This window comes from Pongo pygmaeus, chromosome 13 (assembly GCF_028885625.2).
Source record: "Pongo pygmaeus isolate AG05252 chromosome 13, NHGRI_mPonPyg2-v2.0_pri, whole genome shotgun sequence".
In the NCBI taxonomy this organism is placed as follows: domain Eukaryota; kingdom Metazoa; phylum Chordata; class Mammalia; order Primates; family Hominidae; genus Pongo; species Pongo pygmaeus.
In genome coordinates, this window is record NC_072386.2 from 72655248 (window position 1) to 72675298 (window position 20051).

At 39.7% G+C, this 20051-nt stretch overlaps 1 protein-coding gene across 4 annotated transcripts in view; it reads right to left on the minus strand.

Annotated features, from left to right (window-relative positions):
- Positions 1 to 535: 535 nt before the first annotated feature.
- Positions 536 to 20051, minus strand: part of RASEF (RAS and EF-hand domain containing) — a 77131-nt gene continuing 57615 nt past the window's right edge. For 2 of the 4 annotated variants that reach the window (XM_054501635.1, XM_054501632.1), the window contains 6 exons: positions 19336 to 19417; positions 17987 to 18101; positions 13880 to 13999; positions 11370 to 11446; positions 4870 to 4912; positions 542 to 3753 (listed from right to left, as the gene is read on the minus strand). In XM_054501635.1, the coding sequence (XP_054357610.1) occupies positions 3733 to 3753; positions 4870 to 4912; positions 11370 to 11446; positions 13880 to 13999; positions 17987 to 18101; positions 19336 to 19417 (458 nt within the window). In that variant the 3' untranslated portion in view covers positions 542 to 3732. Of the gene's footprint in view, positions 3754 to 4869; positions 4913 to 11369; positions 11447 to 13879; positions 14000 to 17986; positions 18102 to 19335; positions 19418 to 20051 lie in introns of all 4 variants that reach the window. The other 2 variants (XM_054501631.1, XM_054501633.1) reach the window with 2 other exon arrangements.

Consider the following 20051-nt stretch of genomic DNA (forward strand, 5'->3'; position numbering starts at 1 on the left):
CCTTGACCATCCATTCAACAATTAGGACAATTAAAGTATCAAGCACTGCATACAACAGAAGGGAGGTGGCAGTAGACAAAGTGGCTAAGGGCATGGGGCATCTGTCTATGTAATAAGTAAAAGGACAAGAAGAATGCTGACACATTTTAAAAGGTACTACAGGAGTGAGGGCAGGTAGCCTCAGCCTACTGGGGTGAATGGAAATGTGGGGATAGAAAGAAAGGGGTGAGAATCAGAGAAAAGGTCTAACTCCTCAGAGGACATGCGGATGGCCAGAACACTGACATTCTTCTACAAAGGCCTCACTATTCCTGGCTGTCCTGTCCCAAGCTGGTCTACCTGCTGCCCTGTTGGCCAGGATGACTTGTCGGTGCCACAGCACTGAATACCAGGCGTGCATTCTTCTCTCCCAACATTCAGCATGCCATGGCCAGAAAAGACAAATGTTTTATAGGTATGGTTTCAGGCAGACACATCCTAGAATTAAAATTACGTCAGGGATATCTGCAGTAAAGCTGAAGGAAACACTCAAAAGGCCAAAGGAAGCAAGCTTTATTGAATTTACAATGTAGAAAATATTTGTAGTTCCTTAGACATTTGCATTGCTATAAAAATTACACTTTATGGTATAATTATTAATGGTTTGAAGAGAAATAAACAGTATAAACGAAATATGGCCCACAGAATGAAAATGTAAACCATATAAATCAAAATCATAAAACAATTATTCAATACTCAGAGGCCTACTTAATATATACATATGAAATTTCTTACACACACATACAATAAAAGCCCACAAAAACCATCACTCTGAAGCCGATCACTGTACAAATATGAAAATAAATCTTTATCTTTAACCTCAATTTTACCTTCAGCAGGAGGGTTGTGCAACTTGGGTTTATGCAGATCACATCAAGTATTAAATAATCAAATGTCACATATGTCATATAAAGCAGCAAGTGAAAAAAATAAATTATGAAAATGCATGGGCTAAAAGTTAACAGTGAAAAATATCTCCTTACCCAACATTATTTTCCACAATGAAATTAAAATATTTTACAATGTATCAGGATACATTTAAAAAAGGACTGTAGTATAACTGTGATTTTAAAATCTCTTAAAGAAAAACAGGGACAAGGTGAATAACTTCCATAGTAATACGCAAATGTATCAAGTTAAGCCTAAGATAAAAACGTTAAATATTTTTGTTCTTACTGAAAATGTGCTTTAAATTTGAGAACACCTTCATGAAATCAAAACGTTGGTAATAATCATGAATCTCCCAGCATTGCAGCATACAGAGCTTTAAGAAGCTTCTCTTTAAACATGATTGCTAACCAGAGCTCTAAGTCTTTAATTTGGATTATGTTACCAAAATATTTATCAGGGCTCAAATAGTTAAAGATGATTGGTTGACCATCAAAGGCACCGGTGTAATCTCATCAACGTGGGTATACTGACAGGACAATCCAGAGGTAAAGACTATGAAAATACTTCTGTATTATGGTATACTCTTTTACAGATTGTAAAACAAATATAAAGAGACACTTTGGAGAGAATAAATAAAGGCAACACAGTAACATATAAACTAACACAATTTTGTGCAACTGCACCAAAACCTAAACATGTGTCCCATATATCAGCATCTATATATATCAGATCCAATCTCATCAAAAGATGCCACTAAGACAAACAGCCATGGCAAAACGCAATGCCACATAAATAATAACCCACTTATTTTGAAAAATTTCCCATATGCAAGACATTCTTTATGATCAGAAATGTAATCTTTTCTTTTTCTGGAACCAGGAAACAGGAATTCATGGTAGAGTTACTGAGGATAGATCCAACTTTCCAGCAAAAATATCAGATGTCTTCAATAGGGAGAAGGCATGTTTATAAAAGTTAAATGATGTTGTAGCTATTTATAATCTTTGCCTGTAACTATCTGGTCAATTCCCATTTTTTCAAAAAACTGACGCTTGCGGAATTTAAGGTTCTATCACAAACACCGTGAACAGAAAAAAGATTGCTACATGGAATTATTTTGATTCAACAAAAATAAATGTTTTTAGCTTATATAATACAATAAATAACAGCTATTTTTTAAGTTCCTTCAGCAAGCTACTTGGGGCCTGGACCTAGATGAAGCAAGGTAAATTAGAATCTTTTGTTGTAGCCCCACCCTAGGCTCAGGTGTTGACTCCTTTGGCTCTTAGCGGCATCTCAGTGGGGAAGTCTGGGAAGCAATGCAGGTTCTGGAAGGAGAGTAGGCCCAACCAGGTCACTGGTGATGATGAGCCACTAATCACATTAAACAAAGGACCCTGACTCACCTTTCCTAATGGTGATTCCTCTTTTAAGGACATTATTTCAAAACCATGCATAGTATTTCTTTCATTGATTATTACTTAAGGAAGTTAATGTTAGCAACTAGGGAGTTAGGGGACTTGCATTACATTAGAGGTTATGCTTCTAAACCATGGGAAGGTTTGAAATCAGCAGGCATACGAAAATGAAAATTTTGCAAAATGTTAAATCACTCTAAGTACTAGTATTTTTTTAGTGAGATAATTCACAACCATAAAATTCACCCTTTCAAAGTATACAATTCAGTGGTTCCTAGTATATTCAAACAGTTATACAACTATCACCACTATTCCAATTCCAGAACATTCTCATCATCGCCCAAAGAAACCACATACCCATTAGCAGTCACTCCCTGTCCTCCCTTTCTCAGCCCCTGGCAACCACTCCCTTAAGTGAAGAGTGACAACTTTCCTGCGCATTGTGCTTTCAGTAGTATGTGGCTTTACATGTTTTCATTAGAATTTTTAACACCAAATTTAAGCAGTGAGCTTTGGAACTATTCTGAGATTATGAAATATCCTCTTTTATATACAACTATTTTTGTCTCAAACATGTTTCTTTATACATAAAAAAATAGATATTTCTGTTTCCATTTTTTAATCAAATTCTGTCCTTATTTCAGAAGTGAGAAAAATCAATACTCCAATATTAAAAAGCAGGAATAACCATAGTTCTATTATTAACTGTGGGCCACCACACTCTCCTTCCTACTGCTTCCCACAGAATCTGAGGTGCCAAGGGCTGCAAGGCCTTTGAGGGCAAGCTGTGCATTTTACAGATGAAGAAACAGATCCGACACGGGCTTGTGACATGTCCAAGGTCACAAGGCCAGTTAACAGCAAAGCTAGGATGAGAATCCCTTCTTACTAGAACTTTAGTATCAAATATTTAAATGCTGACTTTGTGGGTAACCTAATTCAGCTACCACATGAATCTAAATTATGTCAGTTTCCTCTACAGCTTTGATCTGAGCATGTGATTTCTTTCTTTCTTTTTTTTTTTTTTTTTTACCATTTTAAAAACATTTACATGTTATCTTTTAAGACCTGTAAGGACATGACTAGTCTATTTAGCCAGAGGGCCTAAATCACTCACTGAGACAAAACAAAGAAGAGCCAAAGTTCCAGAGGGACCTGAGAGCAGGGTTCAGGTTTCCTGCACTGTAACTCTCCATAGGACAGTGTCAGTAGGATGTGCCACTCTGTTAAGAGCCAAATAAGTCACACAAATTCAGTATTCTGGAAATGAAGACTTCACAGGCCAAGGATGTTTGGGATTTAGCCATTACAACAATTCTTCATCTGTGGTGACTTTTTGGAATTGGTCCCGGTTAGATTGGTAATGGATCTGCTGTCATCCTTGTCAGTTCTCTTTTTCACTTCTCTGAGAGAGAGATAGAGAGAGACAGAGAGAGAGAGAGAGGATTACTGAGGTATAAAAACTAAGCCACAGATGGTTCTGTAGAAATAAAAATAGCCATGCTGAGTGTCTGCATGGCCTTCTAGACATTGTTTTAATGCTTTATAGGTCTTGACTTAATCTTCATAAGAACCATATAAATTTGCTGTGCCCCATTTTGTATGTGAGGAAATGAGGGCAAAAAGAGGTTAAGACAGTTCCCTTAGGTCACATGACTACAGAAGTGGGATTCAAACCACACAGGCTGGCTCCAGCACCTGTTTTCTGAGTACCAGGCCACACACACACACACACACACACCCTTCTCCTCTCACTCTCTCCTGAGGTTTCAGGATGCTGCAGAACCTGCGATACACACAGCTTGCTCCTTAACACTCTGGAACCTGGTTTCCAGCTTCATGTAATGGTTGCTGAGCTTAACAAAAGCAATGGTGATTTTATAACCATCCTTTAATTGTACATGATCATGGAGGTAACAATGGATTTACCATCATCCCTTTCTGTCATCGTAAGCTTCTTCCAGTATTAACTGCTAGAGGCAAGACTCACGAAAAAATGTCTTACTCTCCAAGATCTTATGAAAACCCCCTAGGGAAGCATCCTTCCAGGTGTAGCCACTGGGGACGCTTGTGAAATATGAAGACCAGAAGTCTCACCTTAGACAAGCTGAATGGCTATCTCTGCGGGTGAGATGAGTGCCTCCCCAAGATGGCCCCAAATAATTCTGCCCTTCCTTGTCAGTGCCTGATGCCTCTCCCATCAAGAGGTGAAGGTTTGATTCCCTACCCTCTTGGTCAGAGCTGGTTCTCTACCTGCTTTGACCAATAGAATATAGAGGAAATGGTATTCTGTGGCTTCTAGGCCCAAGTGTTTATAATGCACGGCTGCATCAATCTCTACCCCTTTTGAAGTCCAGGGTTCAAGGAGTCCAGGGTTCCTCAATGGAGAGAGGCCACCAGAGTGGCCCTGGGGACTGAGATGCCATGTGGAATGAAGCCACGAGAAGCACCCTGGTGGTTGACATCCAGCCCGAGCCACAGCCCCGGGGGCCATCTGACTGCAAACATAGGAGATACTCACGCAAAAGCAGTCGAGAAACTTTCCGGCTGACATCCAGCCACCTCTGCCAATTGTGAGAAATAAAAATTGGTTGTTGTTTTGGGCAACTAAGTTTTGGGATGGTTTATGATGAAGCACTTAACTTAAACTACTGGGAATCTGTGTGTCTCCAGCAGAGCCACACTGCTCAACAGAAATACAATGGGATCCATACATGTCAGTTTGAATTATTTAGTAGCCATATTTTTAAAAGGTAAAAAGAAATAGGTAAAATTAATTGTATTAATATATTTTATTTAACCCAGTGTAGCAAAAATATTGTCATTTCGGCATGTGGTCAATAAAAACACTATTAATGAGATAATGTGTAGAAGGCAGGCCTTCAAAATCCAGTCTATATTGAATGCATACAGCACATCTGAATTGGATTAGCCACATTGTGAGTGGCTAGTGGCTACCAAACTGGCCAGCTTAGCGGCAGAAGGTGCTGATAAATCCTACCTTTCGAAATCCACTGCACTGTGAATTGGAAAGAAGACATCTCAGCAGGGAAAAAAATAAACTCATTCTAGCTATAGGACAGCTGGTAAATGCAATATACATGTTTTTCATATTTGATATATACCCCAAACACACACACCCAACAGGAGATGGGTGAGTAGTACTATCCTCACCCCACAGATGAGGCAACAGAGACTCAGGAGAAGAAAGAGGAGACACAATTCAAACCCTAACACCCGGGAAGACTCATTTCAGGCTTCTGACCTCCAAAATTTTCAGATAATAAATTTGCGTTATTTAAGCCTCTACATCTGTGGGAGTTCGTCACAAGGACAACGGAAGAGTAACACAACTTCCAAATGCAAAATCTTGGTCATTCTGTCATTGAATAAATGCCCAACTTATGCCAGGCTCTGGGACCTTCAGCTAGTGAGCTTTAAGGGAGAGTCAGATGTCTAAATAAATAATTTCATGGTCCTGAGACAGCAGCTACCACAGATGCACTCTGTGCCCACAGATGTGTTGTGGGCTTCACGGAGATGGGGCTTCATAGAGACTTTTGACATCGGAGAGACCTTTTGAAAGAACAGAAAAGGAGATTCCAGATGCAGGGAACGGCATGCAGAAAGGCAGAGGCATAAGAGCTTGGCCTGATTGGATGAAGTTTGCTGTGTCTACAGATTATCATTCATTTGGGAAAAAGAGATAGAAATTCAACCAGAAAGGTAGTTGAGGTCAGGCTGTGTATTAGTTTGTTTTCACGCTGCTGATAAAAACACCCAAAAGTGGGAACGAAAAGAGGTTTAACTGGACTTAGAGTTCCATGTGGCTGGGGAGGCCTCAGAATCATGGAGGGAGGCAAAAGACACTTCTTACACGGTGGCAGCAAGAGAAAAATGAGAGAGAAGCAAAAGTGGAAACCGCTGATAATCCGATCAGATCTCATGAGACTTATTCACTATCACAAGAATAGCAGAGGAAAGATCGGCCCCCATGATTCAATTACCTCCCCCAGGGTCCTTCCCACAACGCATGGGAATTCTGAGAGATACAATTCAAGCTGAGATTTGGGTGGCGACACAGCCAAACCATCAGCATGTGATGGGCTATCAGCCACATGCTAAGGAGCTGGGACTCTGTGTTGTCAGTAAGACACCAATGTGGGGTTGGATGCAAGAAAGTAAATATTAACTGGATCTTTATTTATAAAGATTACCTGATTACACAGTAGAGGATGAACTGATATTGGAGAAACTCTGAGGCAGAAATTCTTGCGCTAGCCCAGGTAGGGAATTTTGAGGCCTGAACCAAAGCAGAAAAAGGGAGAAAGCGAGAAAAATGCATGGATTCAAAAGAGACTGAAAGACGACCTTCAGAAGCCACTGGAGGCAAGGGGTGAAGCAAGAGAGAAAAGGAATCAAGACTGACTCCAGGTGACTGTTGTTTAATTATAATTTTGGTAGATTCCTGAGAAACGGAATACAGATTGAGGAACAAGTTTAAAGCCACATGAACACACTAGGATTTGGATATGCAGAGTCACCATGGCTATGGAGTTCCCAGTGGAGGGTTCACTCTATGCTTCTGGAATTTTAAAAAGAGGTGAGGGGTTAAAAATACAAAAACTGGAAGTTACCAGGTAGAGATGGTTCCAGAAGCTGTGTGGATGGAAGACATTAGGCAGACAGAGAGCAAAAAGAAAGAGAGGACAGTCAGAGACCCTGAGATTACCAACATTTAAGCAGCAAGCCAGTGATCCAGGTTGGTGGTGAAGAGTCCCCACATTGCCACTTAATAGGTGTGTCACTGAGCAAGCTGATTAAGTATTCTAATTTCCAATTTCCTCATCTGTAAAATGGGTACAATAACCATAGCATCTTCACTGCACAATTCACATCTCTCTCTTCTTGTAGATCCAATGGCCTCTATCAGCTACGTACCATATGGCTGCCTGGTCATATATTGTCATTTTCTTTTCTGTAATGTTAAATTGCAAGGCCAGTCTTTAAATCCCTTGATGTCTCTATTGAACGTAGCATGGGGCTATGCACATGCTAAGTGCCCATAATGCAGACATTATTGAACCTGAAAGCAAATATTAAGGGGGAAAATATATACCCACATTTTCATCTGGCCTTCAGTCAAAAATGCAGGCATGCTCCACTTTAAGGAAATTATAAAGATCCAATTCCAAACATCTAAAACAGATTTAAGGCTGGGAAAATTACGGCTCACCAAAATCTACCATACGCTTAATAACTGCAGTTTAAATGACTCAGTCTTATGGACAGATTTATACCCAATGGGCTCAGCTCTGATGCTGAACTGATACATCAGCCTAAGTTTTTTGTGTTTTTCTCCAATTTCAGGCAGTTGGTAATTAAATGCCTCTTGAACTTGAATCTACTGCAAAATGTTTAAAGCCTGTGGTTCTGGTGATGGCAAATTTACTTACTAATGGGATAATGGTTATGAACGATGACCTATCAGCATTATATGGAAATTGCATTCCTAGGAGAAACTCTTCCTGGGATTGAAAGATTTTCTAAGAAAATGCAGAGTAGTTCAGGCTGTTAACCAAATATTTATGGCCTCCCTTTAAAAATAAATTGTTTCAGACAGTGCAAACCCATACCTTCTCCTAGTTTTATGACATTATATGATCTCACCCTATGAAATCTAAATTGAGAACATATATGTTTTGCATTATACATAAATTTCCCAAGGTTGTAAAACTTCAACAAATGGTAATTTTACCTGTGGAGACTATAACATTTCCATTTAAGGGTTGAGTACTTTGAAAAGCCAATCCGAAGGCTAAGTATAAAGCAATTAAAGTCTTCATATGTTTGCTTTATTTATAATTTTTATATTTAACACATCACTAACATCACTAGAAGCCCAAAGCCAGGCCATAATGCAATAACAATAAAACAAAAACCTCTATGATAAATGATTCGCAAGAAGCTTATCTGATTTCTTTATTTGTCTAAAGCTTTTTAAAATAACTATAACCTATCCATTATGCAGCTGAAATAACCTAGTTATCAAAATGCTTTTGCAAACCAGTTGTTTTAAGTAAACACACACAAGCTAGTGTCTAAGCTTCATTGTAAGCAGGGCCAAAATGTGGCTGACCCAACATGCCACACAGGAGCAGATGGGGAGAAAGGCACAGGAAACTTACAGCCTCTCCCATCTTTATGACATAATAAAGAGAATCGATTCTTCACCGGGGCACTTTGGAGCCATTTAACTTTAATATGACCCCATAAGACAACTGAGCATTAAACAGTGATTAAGATATTCAGTGGAGTACAGACTCTCATATACAGAGTCATAGACTCTTAGAATTAGAAAGGACCTTTGAGATCATTTCCTTTAGGCCCCTCCCTCATTTTACAGATTAGAGTTGCCAAAAGAAATACAGGGACTTGTTCAAGACCTCACAGCTATTTAGAAATAGATTTAAGAATGGACTTTGAGCCTCCTGAAACCATAATCCTCCAATATGCTGGGGAGCAGCCAGTAACCACATGCAAGGCTTGACCTGCTGCATCCGTTACTGCTGTGTGGGAGCAGCAATGCAGTGTTCTGCTGACCAAGGCTAAGGCATCCCAGGGATGCTCCAAAGACCTGCAGATCCTTCCCCGCCGCCATCTGCCCCAGCAACTATATCACTTCCATCCAGCAGTTCTCAGCAACATATGAATGAAACACCAACACAACCATTTGAAAAGTAAAAACCTGACAATTCAACAGTTATTTGATCTTTAGTGAAGTCAAATTCTGCATTTTACTGAACTCTCCCCTCTTTACTGAATGTAGCTTGTTTAGTCAAAATAGCTGGTTTCCCTGTGCACCCATAAGTGCGTGGAATCTGTTACTCAACCCGACAGATAAAAGTTTTACTCTGACTCTTTTTCCACAAATGTGATATTAGTCCATGATTCTCCTACTATTCACAGCCAAAAACAAACAAACATACAAAAAAAAAAACAACAAAAAAACCCATCTAATTTAGTTGAATGTATATGTGTTCAAATATTCACTTTTTTTTCTTTTAAAAGATGAAATGGTTTGGAGGTTTGTCCCCTCCAAATCTCATGTGGAAATCTGACCTTCAGTGTTAGAGGTGGGGCCTCATGGGAGGTATTGAATCAAGCGGGTGGCTCTCTCATGAATGGCATAGCTCCATCCCTTGGTGATGAGTGAGTTCTCGCTCTGAGTTCACAGGAGATCTGGTTGTTTAAAAGAGTGTAGCCCCTCCCCTCTCCTTGCTCCCTCGTCATGTGACACGCTGGCTCCCCTTCACCTTCCACCAGGAGTAAACGCTCCCTAAGATCTCACCAGAAGCCAAGCAGATGCCAGAGCTAAGTTTCCTGTAAAGACTGCAGAACCATGAGCCAATTAAACCTATTTTCTTTATAAATTGCAGTCTCGGGTATTCCTTTATAGAGATACACAAAATAGCCTAATGCAAAAGGAAAAAATGTGCTAGGTCACATTCAAGGTTAGCACTGTTTTTGCTTTAAACAAAAATGATTTCCAGTGTTGTAGGGGGAGGTGGCTCTCTCTCCTGGACTGATGTCAAAGAGGGAAATGCTCAAAGACTCTGAGTGTGAATACAGGGCATCTGCCAACCCTGCCACAAACTAATGCCAAGCAGGACTCCCAAAGTCCATTTCCTGATTCTCTTAAGTGAGGGCAACAGTTTATCCCGTGGCCCTAGTCCAAACATTCTATTAACAGAACTCTATTTTATTAAGCACTATAAATGCCAAGTCATTAATGTATATATATATGTATGTGTGCATATATATATATAATATATATGTGTGTGTGTGTGTGTGTGTGTGTGTGTGTATGTGTGTATATATATTTTTTTAAATAGATACAAGGTCTCACTATGTTGCCCAGGCTAGTTTCAAACTCCTGGGTTCAAGTGATCCTCCTGCCTTGCCTCTCATAAAAATGATAAAAATAATCACTCAGGAATTAATGTCCATCAAGAATCTGTTTCCTCTTGGCCAGCAACTAACACATCCTCCTTTCTGCTAACTTTTCCTTCCTGGATCCAGCGGCCTCCATGTTGCTGAAACCAATGGGATCTGCTGGAATTACAGGTGTGGGCCACTGCACCAGGCCCTAAGTCATTAATTGAAAAACAGCATTAAAGATATTGCAAAGTATTTTAACTATCAATGTTTACTAGCAGAAGAGGCCAATTATCATACTAAAATTAAGATTCTTATAAAACCTTACAAATAATCAGAAAAAGAATAACATGCCTAAAGTTATATTTTAACTTTGTCTGCAATTAAAGATGATTGCTCTGAAATTTGTAATGCACATTTTGACTTTTTTCCTTTTTTGATATTTAATCCCTCTAGGCCAGTAAAGAATAATCTTTTCATTTATAGCAGAAAACCAGGTAGGAGGGAAAAATCTAATGTAGAATGTTATTTCCTAAGAATTACTTCAAGGATTAAAACACATACATTTATATCCAAGTTCTTTAATGATGCCATTTTCATTCCATTGTACATCCAAAATGTTATTTATTATTAACACTATTGCTTTAGCTTAATAATTACCTGGGTAATAATTCTGACAAAGTGTTTTTAACTGGCATGACATACAATTTGCTTTGTTTCTTTCTCCCCTTTTGCCCGGGAAAACATCATAATAGACAGTTGTATTCATAATAGTCCCTTGTGTATAAAATCTGCTTCCTGGAAATGATTCATACACGTCAACTATTAGCTTTGTGGTGACATTTTTCAGAAATGTCAACGACACCTCAGATGCACCTCTTTTGTTTGGCAGGAAAGATATTTTGCCAGTGTTGACAGCAACGTTGCCAGTTTTTATAATATCCACATATTTATTTCTCCCGCCATGACTGACAGATAAGAGAGTGTTTTCCCGCATATATTCTATCTGCACATTATGGACAAGAAATGTGACATATGCAACAAGTGAAAATTCAACCCTACATCCATTTTCCCAAACTTTACCGAGTAAGGTGCAGAACAGCTTCCACTATGTTAGAACCATCTTTGGCACTTGTTTCACAAAATAACGCCCCATACGTCTGTAAAAAAGAAATACACACAATTAAATGAAGCCCTTCATTGAGTTTCCTGAAATTTTAGCTTTTAAAATCAGTAAAATAAAAATATGTTCCTACTGAGCATGCTAAGAGTAACTAATAGCTAAGAAACTGAATTCAGAGTTCCAGTACTTACAAAGAAAATGGTTTAAGCCTAGTTAATCCAGGAACAGTTCCTAGTTGGAGGACTTTTACTTTACATTTAAAAAATAGAATATTTCATGTTTTAAGGTTTTTATTTCCAACAGTCAAAACACATGCTACCAAATGTTCTTTATCAAATATTCCGAGACAGATAAAAATGAGTTCAAGGTAACCACTCAGGAATTAAATGTCCATCAAGAGTCTGTTTCCCCCTGGCCAGCAGCTAACACACCCTCCTTCCTGCTAACTTTTCCTTTCTGGATCCAGCAGCCTCCATGTTTGCTGAAACCAATGGACACATTCTAGTTCTCTAATATTCAACCTCCCAGCCATAGTGCATATGATATCATGTCACTCTCCTGCTTCAAACCTTTCAATGCCTCCTGTTTGTCTTTAGGTAATGTGAAAATGCTTTTCCATGGCCAATGAGGCCCAGCTTCACGTGGCCCCAGGCAAGCTCTGAGCTTCACCTCCCACCTCACTCATCCCCCCTCACTCACAGAGCTGCAGTTTCCCCGGCCTTCCTCTAATTCTCCAGTGTCCGCAAAGCCTTCCCACCTTGGGACCTTTGCACCTACTCTTCCCATCACCTAGGTTCCCTCCACCCTCCACCAGTCTGACACCTACCTACTTTTGGGATTTTTAGGTAATCCTTCCTTGTAGTTAAGATTCAGTCATTCCTAACCCTGAAAAGTTTGTATTAGGACTTCCCATCATAAACTTTCATAGCACTCTGCAATCCTCATGCACAGCAATTGCCACAATTATAATTGCTCAAGTTATTTTTGTGTGCCTGTCTGACTAGCTGGAGACATTTTCTCTTAATAAAGGAGAACTAAGTGTTGTGGGCCTAGGTGTGGGTTAAACAGTCCTGTGTGGGACAAGGGAAGGAGGTGACACTTGCTCTAGAACAGGGAGAATGAGAAAAGCCAGGAAACGGGGAAAAATGCCACAATGGGACCTTTACCCATAGGCCCACAAATCCATAGAAAATCTACAAACATCACAAAGTAAATGCATTTCTTGTAGAAACCATCAGTGCTGGTGTTGACTTCTACATCCAGGATGATATGGGGTGAAACAGAGACGGCCTTTGAGGATGCAGGACTGTGGAGGTCAAGAGATGCATAAGGAAGCAAGCTTTGGGAACTCTGCAAAATCATGGAGAGGGAATGAAGCTGGCAGGCAGCCAAGAATAACTAGATCTCAAAGTATCTGTGTGAGACCGTGTCTAGCATGTGGATTTCATGAGTTTAACATCTGTCTCCCTCAGGTAGTAAACAATACGAGGGCAAGGACTGTTTGCTTTGTTCTCTGCTCTTGGCCCAACACATAATGAAGTGTTTGTTACATGGTGGATACCAATAAATATGGGTTGAATGAATCTCTTCTGCATTTCATTGCCTACTTTTGACATTTATCACATTTGGTTTGCAGTTCTAAATTTTAAAACAAGAACGATTATTCCAGCTTAAAATATTAAAACTGAAACTTCTTTTTGAAGTTCACATACGTATGCTACAGAGTAGTCCTTTCCTGGTGCTGACAACAGACAACACTATCAACATCAAATCAGACTGCTGCAATATGAATTTATTTGACCCAAAGTGCATCTGACTACTTGTACGGGTAAGACAGGTCATAACAGAGCCAGGTAGCATTCTGACATGATGACAGATGACACTGATGGGAGAATAAACACTGCCCATGACAACAATCTGAATAGGAATGAGTTTATTCCTGTATACAAATGCATACCCCAAAATGCATATGCATTTGTATATGGGAATGATTTTTTATATCAACTAAACACAAATCTTAGAGAAGAAGTCATCCAATTCCCTTCCACACAGGTGAGACACTGTACCTTCGTCTGCCTTTGGCATTATAACCCTCTGAAACCAAAGCCATCTTTTCAAAACAGGACACTATTTTCTTCCTTTACTTGGATTCCAGGACTAGAGAAGGTTTCTAGGAACTAGGCGAGAGGGAGGAGGAAGATGATGGGATTATTTGGGTTCCTTTATGTCAATGATACTCAATGGGAGAAAATGATTATGGGATTGTTTGATTTTCCCAAGGGACTTAATCCTTGGCACAAAAGAGGTGGGAGTCATGGCAGTTCTGCCTGTGTTAAGGACAGATGCCTCAGATGGGGGAGGTTTGTCAAAGGACCTCTCAAGCAAAGGTAGACAAAAGTGAAAGGCCACCGACTTCAAAGCCATTAAACCCCTATGTTCTCTTCCAATTCGGAGGCATCCTCACTCTTACCATAGCCAGTTTCTCTCCAAAGTGCCCTGGGACACATTTTTGTCCCTCTGTAGCAGCAGTGTCACGAATGTCAGCCTTGTTTCCTACCAGCATGATGGGAACAGTCTCATGGGCTGCATCCTACCAGGAAGAAAAAAAAATGGGCACACATCAAACACTGGACACATTACGATGACCACAGAACAACCGCAACAGCAATTACCATTTTCCCCTTGCCCCCTTTGTGCCAAATCCTATATAGAGGATATCTTTAAACCTCAAAGTATCTCTAAAAACAGCCATACGTTTTCCCATTCACAGAAGAGAAAACTGAAATTCAGAGAGGTTAAATAAGAAAGTATAAGGGTCAGGGCCTGGGTCCAAACTAACTCCATAACCCTTGCCTCTATATAATGCCCCATCCTTAGGTTAATGAAAAGGCTAAAAGGCACTGGGATTAATCAGTTTTATGGCAAAGGAAATACGTATCTGTTAATTTCTTATCTCCAGCACACAGAGCACTACAAGCCAATATAAACTCACAAGGCATGACCACAGAATCATATTTGGCTGTGCTGCCCACATAATTTTCTACAACTGTTATTTTAAACAATAGTGATCACAAGTCAAGTTCATTATTACAGTTATAAAACACACAGTAATTTTTCAACTATAAGGAAACAAAAAGGGAGTTTGGAAGTTCCACACTCACCGCTCTCTGGTTTACAACAAAAGCAAAATATAAAAGTCCTGAAGGTCAACATTTTTCTAAGAAAGAGTCAAGTACCAATTTTTCAAAGTAATGGATTCTAAGATAAGCCTCCCATGTCAGCTTATGCAATTGTCACAGGGTCCCACAGTCACAGTGAAGCTCACGGAATGTGAGATGAGTGTGGCAGAGTCAAGTCTGAGACCCAGCAGCCCTCCACCAGCTGGACCCACTGGCTGTGTGAGGTCAGGCAAGTCTCTGCAGCTTTCCGCTCCAGTCTCCCTGTCTGCAAAATGAAGGACTGAATGAAGGCATATCCCACCTCAGCAGGCTATGATGAGAATACAAGAAGACAACCTGACTAGCACAGAAACACAAGTTTCTGGTTCCTAAATAAGAGAAGTGGCAACCCTGATGAAAACATGTGGAAATTACTCTTTGCAGTGACTAAAGATACCTGCGTACTCATTGGGTTTGGGGCTATTCCTGATACAGGATCAAAAAAACGTGCCTCAACATGAAATCATAATTGACTTCCTTTCTCTTCAGGCAACTTTCCTTGGACTGAAGGCTCCAGAGTGTAATAAAATCAAAGGAAAGAAGGGAATGAATGGCCCTCTCCAAAATTAGCTGTTTCGCTCATTAATACGCTCGTTAATTGTGTTCTTTGATGATCTCAGGATGAAAGGGGCATCACTTGAAAGTTATTAGTCAAATATTCATTTCAGCAAGCCCAAGAATCCAGGCATCTAAATGACTTCTCAAAGCCACAGAGGTAAAGGGCACCTCCTTCAAGTCTCGACTTAAATATCTCCTTCACAGCGAGGCTACCTTGAAGAAAACCGCAGCCCACTCTTATCGTCAGGCCTTTTAACCTGCTCTCATTTTGTTTCTATAACATTATCACCTTCTAGCATATCATTTCATTTATTGATCTATGTTTGCTGCTTTTCATCTGTCTCCTCCACTAGAACACAAGCTCCATAAGGACAGGGCTCTGTTTTCTTAACAGATATATCCCGAGAACCTAGACTACTACACAGGAACCGGGTAGATACTCAAAAAATAGTTTTGAATGTGTTAAAACTAGGAAGAGATCTTACATCTCAAGTATCTCCATTCAGCTTTTACCCAAATATTCGATCAATAAAATATTCATGACAGATAAACAAATGGCTATAATTTTACTTTATCCATAATTCTATTACAAGATTTTTTAACTCAGCAGTTTTCCATTGAAGTATATCAATTATTAATTCAGACGGTCTGTTCACCGCTGACAGTCCATGGCTTCTCAATCCTCTGGCTTACCCCAGTGATCACACCATTCATTTCCACCCATATTTACAGTGGCCATATAAACTGTCCCTGTAGGATTTCCTCAAATTAGAAACAGTAAGCCATGGAGAAACTTCACTGTGCCCATTCTTTTTCTAAAAGAAAGTCAAATGCCATTAGTAGGATGTAATTTTTCATCCATAACAAACTTAAGAATTCATCTCTTCTATAGTTTTCTTCCTTTTCAGACCATATGAAAACGTGATACCAATGGCGGAAAAGATGACTTAACGCGTGAAGTTGCTTTGCAAATTATGGCAGTGGGCCACTCTACATAAGGGTTATTTCACTGTGACTGATCTTGCCTTTTGTGCCTCCTTTTCTTGAGCATAACCCAAAGATTTTAAATAAAGAGTAATCCAAAATGTCAACAATAAAAGTTTTGCTGTGGATTTTAAACACTTGTATGGATGAGTTAGGGTTATCTGTTATTCTCTGGACTTATTGCTCCATCCCAGGGATCTCCATTTGTTCACTTGAGTAGCCACCGCTCCTCTATGCACTAATTATACCTTGGGATTCCTTTTTATTTGAGATGGGGGTCTCGCTCTGTCACTCAGGCTGGAGTGCAGTAGCACAATCACGACTTACTGCAGCCTCGACCTCCTAGGGCTCAGGTGATCCTCCCACCTCAGCCTCCCAAGCTGCTGGGACTAGAGGTCCATACTAACATGCCTGGGTAATTTTTGTATTTTTTGTACAGACGGGGTCTCACTATGTTGCCCTGACTGATCTCAAACTCCTGGGCTCAAACCATCTGCCTGCCTTGACTACCCAAAGTGCTGGAATTATAGTCCTTGGGATTCCTTCTTGATATCAGAGGCTTCTTCAAGTAATCTTCTGCTCACATTGGTGCTTTATCAAAACAGCAACCACTGTTGAATCAGGAGGTTCGGTTTGAGCCCCTATTCTATTCCTAACCACTAAGTAACTCTAAGCAAGTGCTACCTATGCTTTCTATGCCTCAAGTTTCTCATAAAAACTTAGAATAATATGTTTCTTATTTCATTTCTCAGATGCTAGAGAGATGACTATAACATGGGAAATTTTGTGAAGTAAAAATGTTACATAAATGTAAACACACTTTCACTGTGTTTACAATCATTTTAAGCCATAAGTTGGTAGAACAGAGTGCATATTTATTTATCACTATCAAAGTCTTATTGCCAATTGCAGTCAGTCATTTCTCACATTACTTCTTTAGTTAGAAAGAGAAGAATAATGCCAGAAGCTAAATTGAGATCAGACAGCAACCAGTCCTCTGTTCAGCCACTACTGCAATTTAATGCCTTCTTAAATTACAGGTAATATACTTAGTTGAAAAGTTGTATTAATATACTTAGTTGAAAAGTTTATTTTTCAAGAGAGCATGCTGAACCATAGCTTGAACTGTAGTGTTATGTTAGTAACTGTTGGCAGCATGCTAAATGGGGTCAAAATCATTTCTTACTTTTAAAAATTATTTACCATGAAACCAGAGGACAGGAATGTTCCTCAGGTGAAAGACATCATCTTATTTAACCACAGAAAGCACAGAAGCTACGCCCATGTTTAAAATACCAATTGGTATTTCAGTAGTACCTTGAGACATCTAAAGATCCCAAATCACTACCAGAATAAGGTTGAGAAGAGAAGAGAGCTCCCATACAATTTGAACCTTGACACACACTCATATCCAGGTGGTGTTTCACCTGTACTTCCCATGCCCGTGGATGCCCCTACATGCCCCCAACTACACTACACACCCAACCACGCCAACTCCTTGTTTGTAATAGCTTCTTCCTAGGCTACCTGGATTTTTACTTGCTTACGATGGGATTCTGATTTTATCTATAAGAAAACCTATAAGTTTTATTCCCCAAAGCTCCCTTCATTAGTATCCTTGGCTTCAGGGAAACGTGCTCAAATCCTGAGGAAGAGATGAATGCTGCCAGTTCTGCCTGTAGCATCCAATTCTTCCTGATGGCTTGGATCAATGGTTCCTAATCAAGTTGATTCCGACAAAGAAGAGAGACAGCATTTTCCAAGATGGCCTAAAACTTCCTCGTGTAATTTTCTGTTTCTCCATTGTGATTTCTTACCTCAATCATATCTACCCATTCTCGTATGTTAAGAAAGCTTTTCTCACACGTAACATCATACAGCAGCAAAACACCATCTGCCTTTCTGAAGTAAGACTTGGCAATACTTCTGAATCTGAGAAAGAGAAAACCACATCATCAGTCAGTTTGTGTTGCCTCACTCTTCTCTTTTATGCTCATTTTTTTCTCATCTTCTAAAATCAACACCAGTTGAGAAGACTCTAACTGCAATATATGACTGAGAAACAGCCATTTCAAAGGTCTCGAATGACCCAATGAAAGGTAACAGGATGAGAATCTGGGTGACTGACTTAGAAAATCCAATCCTTCTCTCTACCAAACAACCCCAAGAATGTCTACAATCCCCAGAGCATAACCAAGTCAAGGTTGAGAGCACAGTTTCCAAAAATTTCAACCTCAGCAACAAGCTACCAGAACCCACATGTGGGACACAGAGGAGGCTGAAGGAGATACAAACTAGAGAATACTTATTTTTGGTGGTGGTGGTGGTTAGGGAGTGTTGTGGGTGGGTGGAGGAACTACCAGTGTGGAACGCCATAACATACCAGGACTTTACATACATGGGGGTCAGGGGATTCACCGTAGGAAGAGAACACCTCAACACACATGCCCTAACTTGAAACCCAGTGCAATATTTTATAAGTATTTTAAATACAGTCATGTCAACCACAAATATTTTTTAAATGTTGAAATTCCCAGTCTGCTAGAGAATATGAGCACCATGGGGGCAGGTATTTGTGCCTGTCTGTTCACCACTGAATCTTAGCATGCTGAATAATGCCTGGTACAGAGGCAGGCACCCCATACTTATGGGTTGAACAATTGAATGGATTTTGTTCCCAAGGAGTTAAACAAGATTAAAATCTGTGCTTAATGCTCTGCTTATCGGTAATGAATGCAAGGTAAGGTGCCATCACCAGATGCAAGTCTGCTATGTGGTTTGTGCCTCTGCCCTTAATCAAGGGGAGCTGACTGGTTCTCTTCTCCATCATTTATTGTTCTACAGCCAGGGAGTTCCTCAGGCTGTCACTGCACTCAAAAATGCTGCCTCTCTTGTTAGCAAAGGGCACTCTCTGTCTCAACTGAATGTCGGCTCAAAAGAAGCTTAAAGATCCTCTTCTCACAGGAGTCATAGGTAAATGAAGGAGATGTGCGAGAATATAAGCATTTTAAAGTTATAATACACTTCATAATTATACATATAATTATGCATATAATTATAAAGTATGTTATAATTATAGAATTTTGAATATGAAGAACATCAAGTGGCCTGCAAGGCTTATTAATGCAAACCCAGGATAGCCCATAGCGCTGCGGAATGCACTTGCCTCTCCTGACCAGCTGTATCCCAGAGCTGCAGAACTGTTCGTTCTCCATCCACAATGAGGGTTTTCATTTGGAAATCAACTCCTGAAAAGGAATATGAGAGTGGAGAGCATGATGTAAATAATTCCATTGGCTTTTTACTTTCAAGCCTTCTTTAGATGGGGCAAAAGCCAATAATACACAGCTCACCCAGGGAGGGAGGAATGAACATGACCTTTAAGGAGAGTGACCTTCAAATAGGAATGACAAGTCAGACCACACGTGTGTGCAGAGGCACCATCTGCAGGTTGGCTGACTTGAGAAATTATTTAATTTATGAGCCAAGGGAAAAATCTGTTTTATTTTCCCTGATGACTGCATGAACTCAGTCATATTTGTGTGTGTGTGTGTGGGTGTGTGTATGTATATGTGTAGGTGCAGATACGTGTTTTATGTATATGCATGTATATGTATATGTAGGTATATGTGTATAAATGTATGTATATCTAAACATGTATACATATGTGTGTGTATATATATACACACGTTAGTGCACACACACATTTACATGCATCATGGTCTCTGACAACTGAACCAAATACTGTATGTAGTCTTTTTATGAATCAAATTGAAGTAAACTTTCAGCTTTGTTATGTTGAAGAGTGTATCAGAGAACCATAAATTTACAAAGACACTCATTGTGAAGAGGACAATCAGTCTGTTCTAACATTTCGGGTGA